Source organism: Anarrhichthys ocellatus, unplaced genomic scaffold (genome assembly GCF_004355925.1).
Source record: "Anarrhichthys ocellatus isolate YVR2014 unplaced genomic scaffold, GSC_Weel_1.0 scaffold40, whole genome shotgun sequence".
NCBI lineage: Eukaryota > Metazoa > Chordata > Actinopteri > Perciformes > Anarhichadidae > Anarrhichthys > Anarrhichthys ocellatus.
The window spans coordinates 1901122-1919697 of record NW_022280070.1 but is presented as its reverse complement, the minus strand read 5'-3'; the positions used below and the strand labels follow the sequence as shown (position 1 = coordinate 1919697).

The following is an 18576-nucleotide window of genomic DNA, read 5'->3' as shown; positions in this document are numbered from 1 at the left end:
AGGGATACAAATAATTACTGTAGCCTAGCCAGTAAGTCAATGCTCCCAATATAGCCTGAATTATATGCACAGAGATCGTCCTTCCAGTAGATGGCACAGTTTAACTTGAAAGCAAAGATTCTCCGATTTCATCACTCAGGCTCTGTGTGTCCCTCCATGCTGTTAATCACACGGAGGATCAGCTTCATTGAAAATGCAATGTAAGCACTTATGGGGAATTAATGAATACATTAATCTACTAATGAATTAATATAAAAATTAAGTCGTACACTGATTTAATTGACCACATGAACTACACAGAAGAGTCGAATTGTCCACCTCTCCCTCACTCTCTCTCTCTCTCTCTCTCTCTCTCTTTACACACAAACGCAGTCTCGTGTAACTCTCCCCTCCTCTGTCCCTTCCCCCTTCCCTCCCTCTCCTCACATCTCTTCCTCGCACACACGCACTCACCTCTCCATTCTCCACAGCCCACCAGAAGCTGTGAATGGTAGACAGCTGCTCGTATTTCGCTCCGCTGGTGAACACCACGCCAGTCAGAGTGAGTGGAGCCTGAGCTGAGCGCACAGCCACAGTCAGCGGTCTTCTGATATTATGTAAAATAAGAATAGTGGATTGTTTTATACAACAAAGGGATAAAATCAAAACTTTAAAAGCACTCACATACGCCTGTTTTTTTAATTTGATTCCCAGGATTTACGCGCGCTAAAGTGACCATGGCACGTTTTACGCACTGCAGAAACAGTGTTTTGGAGGCTCAAATAACCCAAACCATGGATTAAACAGCAAGTACTTTTCCGTATACTTCAGGAGAGCTCAAATGGCGGCACTTCGTAGAAAATTTGGCGAAGACTACCAGGTGGTTAACACAAATCGGGCTACCACTTTTTCTGCCCCAGTTAAGAAGAAACGCCAGCGCTTCGTGGACAAGAACGGTCGCTGCAATGTGCAGCACGGAAACCTCGGCGGAGAGTCCAGCAGGTACCTCTCTGACCTCTTCACCACTTTGGTAGACCTAAAGTGGCGATGGAACATGCTCATCTTCCTCCTAACATACACGATCGCTTGGCTGGTCATGGCATCTATGTGGTGGATCATCGCTTACATCAGAGGAGACCTGAATCACGGCCACGACGCGTCCTACACTCCCTGCGTGGCCAATGTTTACAACTTCCCCTCAGCTTTTCTGTTTTTCATCGAGACTGAGGCCACGATCGGTTACGGCTACCGGTACATTACAGAGAAGTGCCCGGAGGGCATCATCCTCTTCTTGTTCCAGTCGCTGATGGGCTCCATAGTGGACGCTTTTCTCATCGGCTGCATGTTCATAAAAATGTCCCAACCTAAGAAACGCGCAGAGACGCTAATGTTCAGTCAGGACGCCGTGATTTCTCAGCGAGACGGCAAACTGTGCCTCATGTTCCGTGTGGGCAACCTGCGGAACAGCCACATGGTGTCTGCTCAGATCAGGTGCAAACTCATAAAGGTAAGCACGAGCGCCAGAGACTCTCTGATGATAAGAACTCCCTGAAAACTAACTGACGCGCAGGAGCTGAGTTGAAGTTGAGCACATGCTGTACGTAGATCACACCTTCTTTAACCAACACAGTAATAAAATGATAGAACCACACAGAGTTACATGGAAATGGTATGATGGTATGCATTCTAATGAATGCATACCATCTTTCAGCCCTTTTAAAATTGAAGCATATAGCTATATGCAAAAAAATAAAGTTCAGGAAAAGTAAATAAATAAAGCCAAACAAACAAACAAGGTCCCACCACACAATATACACCTTGTTAAACAAAACAGGCTTAAGGTAGCATTTCTATACTCCTCTAGCTGCAGGGTGGTGAGGCTGACTGGTGCAGCTCTGAGAAAAGACAGAAAAGCGCTGCAGTGTAGATGGACGACACTGCGTCCAGCATCAGTGGTGACACCTGGACAGATAGGTGTGTATCAGTAAGTGGATGTGGCAGTGAGATGGCCCCCCGAGGAAGAAAGTTATGCTTGGTGAATCAACAGTGAGAGGGAGCCTCACATGCTACTACAGATCACTGGAGTCCGTAAAACAACACTCCAGGGAGAGACCATGCGGGCATAAAGAGTATTTATGGCATCCATAAAGAAATGCATTATTTTCTATCTTTTCTTAAGGGGGTATTTTTTTATATTTCTGTTCCCTGGGATATGAAATGACACAACAACAAAAAAGGACAATAAATTCAGCTGTTTCAGTCACATCGTTGTGTGTTTAAATCCGCCGCACTATCTGTGTTACTACGTTGGTTATCCACTAATGAAGATTTTAGGGGAATAGAGCTAAAAAAAACAACTCACACTCTGAAAACAAGCAACAATGCAGAAAATCACCAGGGCCAGTAAGTAGCAAGGTCGACTGACTCCTCTTTTAGTTGTAATAGAGCTCCTCTCAGCCACATCCATGTTCAATGTGCAAAATTGGCCATATAGAAGAAAAACAGCATTAGTGGGGTGCTTGGAGCTTGTTTATGTCTGCGTTCTCCTCTGCACAGTCACATCGAGCACTGCGTTGGTCAGCTTAATGATGCATACAGGCAGGCAGGAAGGACCGAGTTACAAGCATGGAGGGAGTGAACACCCCCATAGGCATGAAGTACAATCACACATGTCTCTATTAACTAATCTCACCTCTCCTGTGAGACGGAAGTTCTGTTTCTCAATCAGAATGTCTCCATCTGTGCAACACACCTATGAGATTTCAAATCTTAGTTCACCAGCACACTGGTACTTATAGATAGGATTTTTTTTCTTTAAAGCAATGGCACCAGAAGTAGGAGAAAATCAGGTTTTGTGTTAGTTAAAAAAGGAATGCATCACTGAGGCGCAGGGATTTATTTTACTGGAGAGCCACTTTCCTTTACCTTTCCTTCTGGACTGCAAGAAATACAATCAGTATAAATTCCAAGACCTTTCTGACAACCACACATTTTTTTTACACACCCTCTCTCTGAGAAATACAATAAAAACCGTATCCACTGTGTGCTCCTTAGTGGGTTTTTTCCTATTTTGCTTCAGGGCTTTAACCTTATTCTTTCGCTTCAAAGACTCTCTTACCGAGACAGAATTTTTGCAGCAGCTCTGCCAGAGTACATAATAGAAGAAAAAAAATGAGTCATTGTGCGTGAACAAAGGCATTGTTTAGATATTACACATCACACAAAAACCCTCAAATATAAAAGACTTAATTATTTTAGACTGAATGCTTTCAGTGCACTCCCCGTAAAGAAATGTTGGTGGTGCTGTTGAACTGCAACCCTTTTCAAGTCAAACCTCATCATATAAAGTACTCAGGCATTAATAGCAGAGGAAGCATTTTAACTTGTATAGAAAATGTGTGTGAGAGAGAGTTTGCCAAAATATTTTTTTGGTCAAAAACAGAGTAAAGGAACAGCTCTCTTTTGATTGTAGAAGACTGTATTCATACTCTTACTATTCCTTGTGTGAGGACACCCATTGTCTTGACCCCACACATGTAATTGGTGATGTTGCCACAGAATGTTTTATTTAGTGCAATGTAGTGCAAGATAAAAGCACCAGCCTTTTACTCCCTAGAGGTGTAAAGCACAGACTCACTCAGCTTTGGTTACACGTGGGCGTCAGTCCATCTGCCTACAACCAGGTATTGAGTTTTGGTCTTTCCATTCGTTCTGGTTTTTGCCTGTTAGCTAGTGGCCACACTGCTCACAAAGCTCTGTTCCTGGGTGAGTTGGCCTGCAGTGGAGGGACAGGAGACAGCCTCTAGTTACCCAAGTCAGTCGTGGCAGAAAAAAAAACACATGTCCTCCATATCGGCACCAAGAAGAATGTAATCAATATGATCGTTGTCAGACAATGGCAGTGGTTCCTGGCATCTCACAGACAGTGTCTGGCAGCCCAGACAGAATGTTGTGTGCTGGAAACCTGCAACAACATGTTGACTAACTGGCACACATCAGACAAAGTGACAAACTACCACTGTAGAGACACAATTCAGCCCTCAGAGGAAGCAGCCCAAGTTGCAACTTCACTATAACGTACATTTTGGAGCCACTTGTTGGTGCTGCTGCATTTGGACACCAGAGCTCTGCTGAACTGTCGTGGATGATTACTGGGTGAGAGCAGAGAGAAGGGAGAGACAGACCAATGGAAGCTGTCATACAGAGTCTCAACCTAAGCGGTTGAAATGCAGCTTTACAGGGCATCCATGACAGCCTCAGAGGGCGTCCTGGTAGAACATCCGAGCTGAGAATATGACTGGTATTACCGGGAGGGTGGAGAGAGCGAAGGAATTGATTGAAAGTGATGGAAAGTGGTGAAAGAGCTGGAGAGAGGCTCGCAATAAGAGAAGGGAAACAAAAAGAATTAGCAGCTCTTTTTTTCTTAATATTTTCATTGTGGTGCCTTCTATTTCAGAGGGAGAGAAATCCTCTCGGCTGTATATCTCCTCAGAGGATTGCAGGATGGGCTATATACACAAGTCACTAAAACTGGAATTGATTTCCATTTCTTATCTAATAAGAATAGAGATGCAATTATACTATCAGGTTGTGGAGGGCTAGAGAAAGGCCTTGAAACCCTGAAGTCATTGGTTAATGAGCCCAAGAGCCAGAAAACCTTAAGACTCTGGACTGCTCACACTCCTCTCCCATTTGTATGCTTGAATAGTTCAGAGTCTACACAGTTGAATAGGATGTTTTTCTGTAGGAGTGTGCATGCTCAAAAAGCACACGCATATACAGACTGTCACGGGAGTTCACGGTTAGGACCCAATAGCAAGACCACAGGAGGCAGAAGTTGGAATAAACAGGTTTTATTTAGCCTGAATAAAGAAGGTGTGTGAAGGTGTGGAGCCCGTGGTCCGACACCAGAGAGTAGGCAGATCGACGGTGTGAGTCCCGTGGCTCGACACCGGCGAGCTGGCAGCTTGACGGCGTGTGTAGTCCGCTAACACAACAGAGGGCAGAGCGGCGGTGTGTAGTCCGTTAACACAACAGAGGGCAGAGCGGCGGTGTGTAGTCCGTTAACACAACAGAGGGCACGGGGAATTCCCGGACCGACGGACACCGGAGGCAGGCGCTCGAGGCAGAAGATGCAATGGGGTTGAAGCGGGTGAAAGACGGTACGACCCGACAACCCCAGACTGCAGGACCAGAGTTTATATAGTGCCAGGGAAAGCGTTAGTGGGACCTGAGTCTGGTGCGTCAGCCTGCAGGAGGTAATCGGCTGGAGTGGCTGCAGCTGTGTGGCCATCGGAGGTGCCTGGTCCGACAGGGATCCTGACAGTACCCCCCCCCTCAAGGAACGGATTCCAGACGTAGCTACACCGTCCACAACAACAAACAAGGGTGGGCAGAGGGGGTCCGGAGGAGGGACGTCCCAGCAGATACAAAGCCAACCAGGGTGGGCGGAGGGGGTCCGGAGGATGGGTGACTGGATCTGACCAGCCACGGGGCTGCAGAAGAGCTTCGGACACGGGTGCTCCGGCGGACGGCCGGGGCGGGCAGAAGGGCTCCGGACACGGGTGCTCCGGCGGACGGCCGGGCGGGCAGAAGGGCTCCGGACACGGGTGCTCCGGCGGGCTGGACTCGGACTCTCTGAGTCGGGGCTCCGGGGAATAGGATGCTGGTCCAGCGGCGGCAGGAACTGGAGGTCGCTGCAACCCGAAGGCGGCGGCAGGCACTGGAGGTCGCTGCTGCTCCGAGACGGCGGCGGCCGGGACTGGAGGTCGCTGCGGTTCGGAGACGGCGGCGGCCGGGACTGGAGGACGCTGCGGTTCGGAGACGGCGGCGGACGGGACTGGAGGACGCTGCGGTTCGGAGACGGCGGCGGACGGGACTGGAGGTCGCTGCGGTTCGGAGACGGCGGCGGACGGGACTGGAGCTGGCTGCTGCACAGAGGCGGCAGGAACAGGAGCTGGAGTTCGCTGCGGCTCCGAGGCAGCAGCTAGATATGGTGTCGGCCGGAATGCCGTCCGAATATGGGGAGCCGGAGTTGGCCGGACCACCGAGTGTTCCGCTACACCTTCTTGGCCCCGTCTCCGGCTGAGAAGGTGCTTAGCCACATAATTGGAGGCCACCGGAGGATCAAAAACTCTCCTCAGATCCTCCACAAAGTCCACAAAAAGCACAGCATTTGGCCGATCAACACTTAATGTTATCGCGGCCCAGTCCAAAGCCCTTCCCCGCAGTAATGCAACCACGTAGGAGACCTTGGACCCGTCCGAGTCAAAAGTCTGAGGCTGACGGTCAAATACCCGTTGGCATCGCAACAGGAAGCCCTGGCACTTCCCCAGTGTTCCGTCATAGGGATCTGGAGCCGGCACGGGGGATTCCCAGACCGGCGGAGCGAGGACAGGAGGGAATAGTGCGGGTGCTGGAACTGGTGGAGACTTGACTGTCCGGGCTAGTTCCTGCACGAAACAGCTAATCCGAGAAACTTCAGCGGCGAAACTTCTCATCTCCTCCAGCAGACCGTTAGGCCTGTACGGCGTAGCTGCTCCTGTGGTTGCTGGGTCCATTATGGTCAGGTCGTTCTGTCACGGGAGTTCACGATTAGGACCCAATAGCAAGACCACAGGGGACAGAAGTTGGAATAAACAGGTTTTATTTAGCCTGAATAAAGAAGGTGTGTGAAGGTGTGGAGCCCGTGGTCCGACACCAGAGAGTAGGCAGATCGACGGTGTGAGTCCCGTGGCTCGACACCGGAGGGCTGGCAACTTGACGGCGTGATGTCCCGTGGCTCGACACCGGAGAGCTGGCAGCTTGACGGTGTGTGTAGTCTGCTAACACAACGGAGGGCAGAGCGGCGGTGTGTAGTCCGTTAACACCACGGAGGGCAGAGCGGCGGTGTGTAGTCCGTTAACACCACGGAGGGCACGGGGAATTCCCGGACCGACGGACACCGGAGGCAGGCGCTCGAGGCAGAAGATGCAATGGGGTTGAAGCGGGTGAAAGACTGTACGACCTGACAACCCCAGACTGCAGGACCAGAGTTTATATAGTGCCAGGGGAAGCGTTAGTGGGACCTGAGTCTGGTGTGTCAGCCTGCAGGAGGTAATCGGCTGGAGTGGCTGCAGCTGTGTGGCCATGGGAGGTGCCTGGTCTGACAGGGATCCTGACACAGACAAAATCATCTTAAGTTTTCTCACCAAGATATTCAAAAGCAGGCAGGGGTGAGGCGGAGTGTGTATTATTTGTAATGTCTGAGCCAGTAGACTGAATGAACACTATCTTCAGGCTCCTGAGTATAATAGCCTATGAGCCATGTTACAGTATTTCCCATACCCAAGGAGAAATCAGAGGCAGCACATTCACAACAAAACACATTTTTGGCCAAGAACATTGTGACACCATTTCTGCCACAACAGCCGCTAAAGTCACCAAGAGTCACACAGAGAATTAAAACACTTTCTGTGGAAGGAAACGAAACCAGAGCATAACACAAAAAAGTAGATAGTATCTACAGAAAAACATCTAGTACCAGTTTTGTCTTGGTTTGACTGACCTGATCTAATATTTAATTTTGGTGCAGCATAAGCCTCTACAGCCACCTAATCAGTATGACTTCACATGCATCCTTACTTGAGTTTGAATCCAATTACTCACAACAATGAATGTTGCACACTGTAAACTTCAGCCTAACCTTAACTTTAAAATAAATAATAAATAAGTGACATAATATTGGTAATGAATGTTGAAAAATGTTGTCTTCCAAAACCAATGTGAATTCAGACGAAAAGGTTTGATGGACCGTCCTTGTCAGCAGAGTGAGTTTTAAATTTGGTGAGTTGGAAATGTGAACTGAAATTGGTCATTCAAAATTTGGATGGTCCATGATGCAGACGTTTTCCCAGCAGTTCTAAGAGAAGAAGAGATGCAGCAGAAGATTCAATTATGTGCGTAAACAGCTCATTGTTGCTCAAATAATCCTGAGAAAAAGCAGAAAACTTTTCATGGATTTGCTCCCAGCTTTCTGTGTTATTGTGTGAAAGGATAACAGCAGGATAACAGCGGAAATATCCAGTTCTAAGCAAAGTTATAATAGTTTTGAATTAACAATTAGTTTTTATTTTATTTTAGTCTTGACCTTCAATTAGATTTTAGTTTTAGTTTTGTTTTATATTAAGTTTTACAGTTATTTTAGTTTGTTTTTGTTATGGCCAGGTATAATGTCTCAGAAGTATATAGCTTCATATACATACAAAACACATGGTTGGAGAACTGTGTAGGGATGGCCATAATGTTTAAATCCTTTGATTTGATAACTTTCTTTTGCCTCAGTTTATTTCCGATCCCTCATTGTAAATGTCACTACAGCCAATCACACAGGGGGTTTAATGAAGCTGTGTTTCAGTTCATTATGTCATAAAATAGTGAATAGTAGCGGCACAGGAATTTCTGCTCACCTGGTTAACAGGTTGCTTTAATGAGCTGCAATCAAATCAATCTGTCTGTAAAACAGAAACCAAAAAATTGTGAGTTTGACTTTATAAAAACTGTGGATCAAAAGAGAAGACACAACAAAGGCTATGACAGAGCAACCAAGCTGTGTTGACTGTGATGCACAATTTAGTTACTTTAACCAAAAGAAGCAAACCAACTAAATCCTTTTTGAGGCTGCAGTTTTATGGTGTTGTTGAACTGCATTGCATTTTACAGTTTCAGATATTTAGCCTACCCACATTGGTATAAATGGGACAAAACACCTGTCAGTCTAATACAACACAATAGAGTGCTGCAGGATGACGTATTTTTGTAGATCTCATTACAGGCATCTAACCAAAACCCCAAATTTTGACTTTGAGACAAAATAATCGAAAGTGCGAAGATGCTGACTCATTTCCGGGTTTCAGGATTCATTCATGCAGCACTTTAGTCAACAGCCTCCAGTACGATCATACATTGAATCAACAAATCTCCAAAACAGTTTCAACAAAAACTACATGTTTACATGTTTCCTTGTTTATGAGATCAGGAGTAAAGTGTGAGTCTGTTCCACGTTGGATTGACCTATTCATTTGACTCTTGAATTTGACCAATTCATCAACATCAGTCTTGGTGAAATGTTAGGTGGCCCAACCTTTCTAAATGTTCTGAGTGGGCAGACAGTATCTGCCAGAAGGGAAGCCTGTGTGATACGACTGGCTTGTCAGTCGACCTGATTGCCTACAAGTTCCTCCAACGCCCTCTCAGGCCAGTGATTGATGATGGCTCGGCAGAGCGTGGAGTGGAGTTGGGAAGATCGGGCCACTTTAGGTCTAATCAATTTTATTAATCGCCTGTCTTCATCCATAAGCATCATTCACTCCACTGAAACCTTTTGTGATCATGAAACAAAACCAGGACGCCTTTTCTAATGATAATGAGCAGCTGACAGGTTGACTGGGTTGGTGAGTAGTCACATGCGATGTGCAGATGTATTTGTGTGCACGTCTAGTGTTTCTGCTGCACAATTTCATGGCATTGAAAACTGAATTAAAAAAGTCCCTGTTGTGATACGTCAGAGCTCGGGGTGCTGGAGTGTGGGATTTACATGAAAAAACAACAGTCGACAAGCTCAGCTATCTCAGGATCTGTGTGCAGAAGAAGCGTAGGAGAGTGCCAACGGGGTCTGTGTGAGGCGCTTTGCCTGTCGATGTTTGCATACAGTCATCCATCATTTTAATCTTCAGTGGCAATGACAGAAAGTGAAATGTAGAATTTCCCTTAGCCAGCATTGGGTAACCCTTCATCCACAGAAGCAGCATTCAGCAGCTTGTAAGCACCTGAACAATGGCATGAAAGTGGTTCCCCGACATAAATCCAGAAGAGCAGCTCATTGATATTCACAGGAGATGGAAATAGAATGCTTTCTGGCAATGCAAAGCCCGATTACTCACACTTCATTCATAGTTAGCTTCACAGAGGGATAAACTATAGGGCAATGTCACTGTGAGGTCAGGATGAAGTTAGGCTTTGACTGCAGCTTGCTGTTGCAGTGCAGAGGACGTTTGGATGATAGGGAAGGCATGCCCAGAGATGGAGTAAACCCAATTTATTTATGAATGAAAATCAACATAAATCTTTTTATCCTTTTCCAACAACTCCCTGTAAATGATGCCAAAAGCATGCTACCATTATAGTTTTCTGAAATTGGAGCATAAATATTCTGGCATTAGTTCAAAACAGTTCTTAAAGTTATTTTAAACTTATTAATGTCAATCTTCTGCTCATGTTTGTGTTCTGTATGCCCACATTGCCATCCACCATTTGCAAAACCCTTCCTCTGAACTGCGATTGGCCAATTAATGGCACAGCAGGTCTGTCAAGCTTTCGATTCAAAAACATGTGAAAGCGCTTTAAAAACGAGTGATATGATATTTTTTTTAACTTTCAAACCCCCCCAAAAAAAAATCAAGATCAAAAGTGTAAGGAATGAAGTAATCAGTGTGTGTGTCTACTCTAACATAGTGACCATGTTTTCAAACCCCCAAACCTGAGCCCTTAAGTGTATCACACGTTCACGCACATGTGTGTGCTCATGCACACATTGAAGGTGTTAAAAATGATTTCTGCCTTAATATGTTATTTTTGAAAGATGTTTTGGGGGGGCTTTTATTGCCTTTACCAGAGCAGCTGGGGTGTGATAGGAAAGGGAGGTGAGTGCAAGGTGTGTGATGTCTCAGATCACTAGATGCTAGCTGTCTGCTGTGCTGCGTCACCCGGTCCTGCCTCAGCTCCACCAACAAGCCACCTTTTGGCCGCGAGTTAGGCTATGTTGTCACTGCCAAGATGCCATCCACTTTCGGGTGGGTGGCGTTTTGAAGACTACGTCCATATTTTATAAGGTCTATGTGCAGAACGCAGCATTATTGTTGCCGGGTGGTCTGCTTTAAGAAGGAAGGAGTAAGCCTCCTGGAGCTCTTTAGAAAAGACAGACTTTCTCCTCGGCATGACAGCTAACCGTTGGTGTTCTGACAGGTTCTGTCAGAAAGAGATGCAGGCGTCACAGCAACAGCCCTGACAATGACGCATTGATTGATTGACTCACACAGGCCTACAGACGAACGGGTGTTCAATTCAGAGGGGGACAGAACTTGATAAACGTCTATGTAAGCATTGAAAACAAGCATATTCATCAGCTGAAGACAGAGAAGAGCCAGCAAACAGCACAGACCCCTAGTGGAGAATTAGCTATAGCTACATCTGTAATGGGGGCAGTAGAGGTACAGTAATATAACACTGATCGAACTAATAAAAGTTAAATTGTGTCCACTTTTCTTTTATGATCATCACACGTTGGGCCTGAACAAACAGATCTAGATGACACTGACTCAGTGATAAAGGCTGAACGAGGAAATTGCCTTGGAGGAAATAATGTGTCGATTATTTTAGGATTAGCGACAACAAGAGATCCAGAAATGGCAGAAAGGGTTGCAGATAAGAGGTGGGACTGTGTGTGTGTGTGTGTGTAGGAGATCATTATGAGGATGCGTGTGGTGGTGGAATACTGTGTGGGTGGTGGTGGTTGGCTGGGACCCAATTATTGTTTGGCAGTGAAACAATGTAGACAAATAGAAGTATACAAATTAGCTATTGCCATTCAATCCTTTAGGAGTAGATCAACTTGACGTTTTTGTTTTGTTTTTAATGTTGACTTAAAAAGAAAGTTTCCTGAGTTTGCAAAATTGTTGTGATGCTATTTTAATTGGAAAAGGAAGATACCGTACATTAAACACACAGAAAGTGTCTCATCTCCTCATCATTTCAATTATAGTGATTTGCAAAGATAATCTTTATAGGTCAGATATTTTTCTTAAATGACAGAAATAACCAGTTTTAACTTTTTCAGCAGAGTTGGCCATTCCTTCAAGTTTTTATATTGAAATAATAACATTAATATACAAAAAGCCGCAAGCCTCTTTTCTGACAGCAGGATATAATAAAATGGCCACAAATTGAAGAGAGTGCGCAGGAAAGGGTAACACAGAGACTGCTAAGTGAGGGAAGCACACAAAAAGAGAAAGGGTGAACAGATTGATAAAACAGATTACGACAGTAAAAGGAGAAAATCCATGCAGGACCTTGGTGAGCGCCAACGTCATTTGGGCAATTAAATGCTTCCGCATCAGTCAACCCTCTGTGGGCAAGTAATGTCCAAACACGGCTGTCTCACACAAGCAAGTTCCTTTGGAAATCAAAGTGAAGCGCCAAGTCTGTGGCCACCGCAAACAGGGCATCAATGGAAGTTTGAAATGAACGGGGAGAGAAACCAGCTTTCATCACCGTTTCAGCACCCAGCACAGCTTTAGACTTTTAGGTGTTTTTATAACTAGTTCCATTTTCTGCTACATTATACTTAAAAAACATTGCTTATAAAAGTCACCAAGCTGATATATAGCCTACATATCCAGTGGCTTACAAAAGAAGTACAAAAAAGTATTGTCTAGTTGGGGCTCCTTGTCACATTTCAGATGTCTATGAGTTGTTATCGGTTCCACCATCCATCTAACATCTCACATGGTTTCATTTAGGTAAGTTTGAGGTCCATAGAGGTGACACTATCCAATATTTCACAAGAAAGCAAAGCTTTAAGTCAGACTTTTTTCCTCTCTAATTAATCACTTTATTTCCCTTTCTTGTCTTCTCTCTCTCTCTCTCTCTCTCTCTCTCTCTCTCTCTCTCTCTCCTTCTCTCTCTCTCTCTCTCTCTCTCAGTCTCGTCAGACACCTGAGGGCGAGTTCCTGCCTCTGGACCAGTGTGAACTGGACGTTGGTTTTGGGACGGGTGCAGACCAGCTCTTCCTGGTGTCCCCTCTCACCATCTGCCATGAAATCAATCCCAAGAGCCCCTTTTTCGACTTATCTCAACGCTCTCTCATGAATGAACAGTTTGAGATTGTTGTTATCCTCGAGGGCATCGTGGAGACCACTGGTGAGGGAATTAAACTTCTTTCCCCATCACTTTATTCACCTCTTTCCTTTTATAATTTTGGTATCCACCTCCATCCCATTTTTATTTCTACCTTTCTTCACTCCTCTCAATCTAAATGTAAATTCCTATTTCAACATGAACCAACACTCCTGTCTAATAGATACTAGTGACCTAAACTCTGTGAAATCTCATTTCCCCGATTCTCAGTTTTACATATTCAAAGAACGTGGGAGCTGAAAAAAAGTGAGAACAACATATGAGAATGACACCCTGATTGAATTAGGAGGGATAAATGATTACTTCAGAATCGGTTTACGGCCTGTGGTCATAGATGCGTGTGACACTTTGATGAATGGCCCGGGTTTTAGTCGAAGTTCCACTCCATTTTTCAGATGACAACTGAGACCAGAGGTAATTCTGAGCCTGTGAGACATTGTCACACAGGCGCCACTGTCAACCACAGGCAGCCATGCTGGAGTACTCTCAGTGACAACACTGGTCTCTGTAGCATTTGTAACAGAATGATTCTTCCCTCAAGTCCAATATGAATAAATCCATCTCCCTCTTTTCGAATTAGTTCTTCTTCTATCCATCCCCCATAACCCTCATTTTGCCGCTGCTGCAGAGGATACCACAGAGCTCAATAGGCTTAGAGCGGTGGGGACGGATCAGCAGGGAAGCGTAGAGGCATGCAGGCAACACGGTCTGTGCTCTGTTGATAATACCATTAAATCAGGGTGCAGCCACAAGTTTAGTGTCGCAGTGCTGTGGCACTCTGAGCTGAGGCGTAGAGGAGGGAAGCCCCGGCAGTGTCACCTTCAATGGCCACGATATCTCATCATCCGCACACTAACAGACATCCCATTAACCCCAACACAATAAGTGGTATCCCCTCGTCTCTGTAACTCATTCCAAGTATGTTTCAAACATGCAGTCACTCTAATATTTGTCAGTTTTAGTTCATGCCTTTGAGGCAGTACCGTTTCTGTTTTTACACATCTGAAAAAAGAGCAGAAAGAGATTGGTGTTTGAGTTGTGTTTCTCCTCAATACATATAAATAGAACATATAACCTCCACAGTTACGGTGTTGACTGTTCTATGCTGAGTGATTCAGGTAATACTGTTCCTAAACTAGGCAAAGCATTATCCCTTAAAACATTTCTTTGTTGCGAAAGAAATAATAACTAAAACAATTTCAACCCATCATCTAATAAACCTGTCAATTAGGGTGTCTTGTAATCAATGAGTGTGTTAAGATGGACACAAGTATCCCGGTTATGAAGCCTGGTTTTGCTCATATTCGGGATATGATGTTTACCTGCAACACGGAGAAATCATGAATATTAGTAATCTGGTTACTGATTACCGCAGTGTATTTGCGCAGGCGCCCTTGATGTTAACCAAAACAAACCGACCTATACTGTACATTTTCAACCACTTGACAGCTTTACTGCTAATTTCCTCTCTGCTCCGATCGCCAACAGCTTCCTGCTCAGAGCTTATCCACACACACTTGCTCGGCACTGAGCTATTGCTGAAAGCAGCTACACTACTCTTATAACACTGTCCTCCACTGGTGTTAGCCTGTCACATATTTTGATCCCGGATTCTAGGGAGTAGGTACCTGAACCGTGGAGACCTCTATAATCAGGGCAGGTGACGTGTACCATCGTACAAACCTTTGTAAACCATTGAGTAAAGGGTAGTCAACATGGCTTGGTGCCTTGGTGTAAATCCCTTGACTCTTTTTTGCTCTGGCGTATCAACACCATCTGTAGGTTACACTTTCCCTAACATGATAACACTTCTCTGCGTGTTTAGATACGTGCCAAGTAACAGTGGCCAGATTCAAATAGAGTACAACAAAAAAGCCAAAGCATCACAATGCACTCCGTAAACAGTGCCACTGAAGGCTACTGCCAGCAATTTTACATAAAGTCTTCTTCAGGGACGTCCTTCTCGCTGTCTGTCAAGTGTTTGCATAGTTGTGCTGAGGGCTTTTAATTGAATGCAAGATGCCGTAAACATTAGCCAGCTAGATGAATACCTGCTGATGCTGAATGATGAAACTAAACGGGCATGCCTGTTAGGCTCTAAACCCACAAGCTTCCGCTGCAGCGGTACGACTGCTGCCTAATAGATCTACCGTCATTCTCCTGGTAAGAGAAGAGAAAACAGCTGGAAAACTATCCTGGACTCACCCTTGTGATTAAAGCCAAGCATCTGGGCTAATTAAGAATAAAAATGAGCTTTGTGTGAAGGTACAAATGACTTTTCTGTGGATGACGATGACTAGTCAGCCTGGAATAGCATCAGGCTATGACATAACACAGCGCATATCATCCCTCAGAGGGACGGGCTCAGACTCCTACTCTACAGCAAACTGTAGTGTTTAACAGAAAGGCTCAGGTGGAAGCAGAGCCACTGGATCATAAAGAATATGGACTAGCTGCTTATTGATCACAAACGACCTCCAACAAACATCTTCTCAAGACAATTAACTGGCGAGAGTTCAAATGGAATAAAAGTGGGTTATTAAGATGTTTGCAAGCTGTTACAATCCTGTATACAGAAGACACACAGGCATGAACCTTAATAGAAAACCCCTGAATTTTGAATGATTAATAAACAACTGCAAAAAGAGCATGACATCAGTTTGTCAATAGCTGATTGTGTTTGAGATGAACAGAGATTCAGGCCAGCACAAATCACAATCAACACCACAAGTTACAATACATACATGAACAGACAGGACCCGTGGCTCTTGACATTGATGTATTGATGAGGTAACTTTGATGGGGGACTGTTTATTATGTTGACTAGATTTAAACTGGTAATTATCACGACCAACACAAGGGACGCTGATAACAAGCATCTCTCATCGATATCAACAGCATACGACAACAAGAATCCCTCAGCATTGCATGGAAACAAACAGCACTGCTTTGAACTCCAGGAAGGAATATCTAAAGACAGATAGATGTCACTCTCTGAAATGGTACATAAGATGTCCTTCATCTCAAATATGTATTATATTTCAGCGCATCAGAGGTGACACGCTTAAAATATGAGGAGACCTAAAGTAGCAATATTAGTCGATAATAATAGCTGTTTATCTGCTTTCATGAACCATTTAGAAAATGGTAAGACTCCTTTTCATACAGTTAATGACTGCATTCAATCTCCAGTATGTGACTGAATGGGACTAGGTGGTAGACTGCACAGGAAGGAGCATGATGCTGCCACTTCACAAGCAATAAAGAAGAGCAGATTGTGGAAAAAAAAGATAATGGGAGGGAATGCTGCCATTTCACATTTGTCCTTATCAGCCTATAATTGTTTTGCTAAACCCATTCAATGTTACTACCCTGACTCTCACTTGTAGGTATGACATGCCAGGCCCGGACGTCATATACCGAGGATGAGGTTTTATGGGGCCATCGCTTCTTGCCGGTGATGTCCCTGGAGGAGGGCTTTTTCAGGGTAGACTACTCTCAGTTCCATATCACGTTCGAGGTACCGACACCAGCGTACAGCGTCAAGGAGTACGAAGAGAAGAATTCACTGCCCTCGCCTCTATCTACTCCTACACGGACTGAGAGCCATGGCGCCCGGCGTGACCGGGTGTTTTCAGTGGACTGCATCAACACATCGGAGGAAAGGAGGGGAGGGACTGGGGGTCGACTGCCGAGCAAGCTGCAGAGGATGAGTTCATCCGGGAAGGAGGACCTGCAGAGGAAGGTGCTTCTGCTCAGCTCCCAGCACTCGGAGAAGGCCTGCAGCACAGGAGACCTGCCTCTAAAGCTGCAACGCCTCAGCTCCACGCAAGTATCCGGGCCGGAGAATCGACTGAACCTCAAGTCGGTCAAGGTGGGCTTCGAACCCATGACCCAGTCTACTGGAGACCTGTACCAGCAAAGCCTACTACCCACGCCCACACTGTCCACTGCTCCGGTCCCCATGCACAGCCCACTGCTCTCAGCTGGAGGGAGGCCAGAGGACAACCTGCCAGCAAAGCTACGGAAGATGAACGCTGACCGCTGAAACCCAGACAGTCCCACAGCAACAGCCTTCCACTGACCTCCGATAACAGACGGACCGGAGGACACGCGCATGGAAACTGATTCAGAGGTGTACTTTACCTTTTGGGGCTTTGATAGGATAAAATCAGATGTTTTTTTCTGACAATTAATTGATTCGTTGTTATTTTTCTTGAGACAAACTTTACTGGAATTACTGTGATTTTTGTGTTTCATAGCTGAGGCATTCATGCAGGTTTTGTTACACACGAAAAACAAGAAGAAAACACAAACTTCATGCTTCATTTGAACTCGACACATTCTCACGCCGAACTCGTCAAATACCGCCGCTTGGTCAGTGCAACTTGGCATCGACGATAGACGCACTAGGTACCACCCTAGACGGAGTGTCAATATACGCTCGTTACATGCATGGTGTCCTTTCAAAACAAACTTCTGTCTTCGCAGATAGTTAAGTTTAGGAGACAAAACCACTTAGTTAGGTTTAGGAACAGACCGTAGTTGACGTTAACGAGTGACTAACGACTCAGGTGACAAAATGTCGTTTTGCACAGTACGTGAACACCGCTCTACTGGAAGAGAGTCCTTGTTTGTGTGACCCATCCACCATCACCCCTCCACTCTAAGACTTAGAAGACTCTCACAGACTTCATTCAACGTCACACGCTCTGACCGTCGACTAATGCCAAGGGAGGGTTTACATTGGAGTTAGTTGAAAGCCTGGTGCGCCGCATACAGCCACTAAAGGGGGCCTCTGTGCGTCGATCTTCGATGCCAAAGGGGAATTGGCAAAGCAGAGGTATTTGACGAGTTGGTAGTGAGAATGGGTCGGCAAACTTGATCATTCTGCAAGAGTTGTGCATGTATACACTAAATCCATGTATGCACCACTACAGTTAATAGTCAATCTTAGATCTAAATATAAATTATATACGGATAATAATAAATGCTGTTGATCTTTCTCTTCCTTGTGTTTTCATTGCTGTCACACCAAAAAAAAAAAGTGTTGTTAGTGCAACAGGTTTTCCCAGAATGCAATGAAGTTTTAAACGGCTGTTTATAATGCCCTTCTTTTGTCCCATTGGCAAGCAACACTTTTCTCACTCGTGCATATAGGAGAGAGAGTGAGGATAATGAGCGACGCTACTGCCAAGAGGGAAATATGACGGGTGTTTATCAAAGAATGGAGGCTGATTATAGTCAACCCATCGTTCCAGACGGGAGTAATGTTGTCAGGCAAACACACACAGACAATAGATTGTGTGGTCATTACTCCTACAACCACAATCTTTGCTTGGTATCCATTTACCCAGGATATGCAGATTTGATTTAAAGTCATATTTGGTCAGCTTTTGTATCAACAGGCAGTGTAATTAGAGATCTACTGTAGGGCACAGTCCCCTGCTCCTGACCAAGAGATTAAACTGAGATTAAAGGAACAGAAACAGGGCTAAACCAAATCCAGGCATAAACACACCAAACTGTACAAATGTAACTCCACAAAATGCTTCTTTAGCACAACGGGGTCAGCGTATCTGAAGTACTTAGAACACCTAAGCCGTAATCTCACCACTACAGCAGCACAAAGACAGGAAAATCAAT

General features: G+C 45.2%; 1 protein-coding gene across 1 annotated transcript; it reads left to right on the top strand.

The window, feature by feature from the left end:
- The first annotated feature begins 442 nt into the window (after window positions 1-442).
- On the top strand, window positions 443-17935 carry LOC116394667 (G protein-activated inward rectifier potassium channel 1-like). Its single transcript, XM_031867925.1, has 3 exons — window positions 443-1486; window positions 12717-12933; window positions 16320-17935. The coding sequence occupies exons 1-3, from the start codon at window positions 821-823 to the stop codon at window positions 16976-16978; spliced, it is 1542 nt and encodes a 513-aa protein (XP_031723785.1). The 5' UTR covers window positions 443-820; the 3' UTR covers window positions 16979-17935.
- The last annotated feature ends 641 nt before the right edge of the window (window positions 17936-18576 follow it).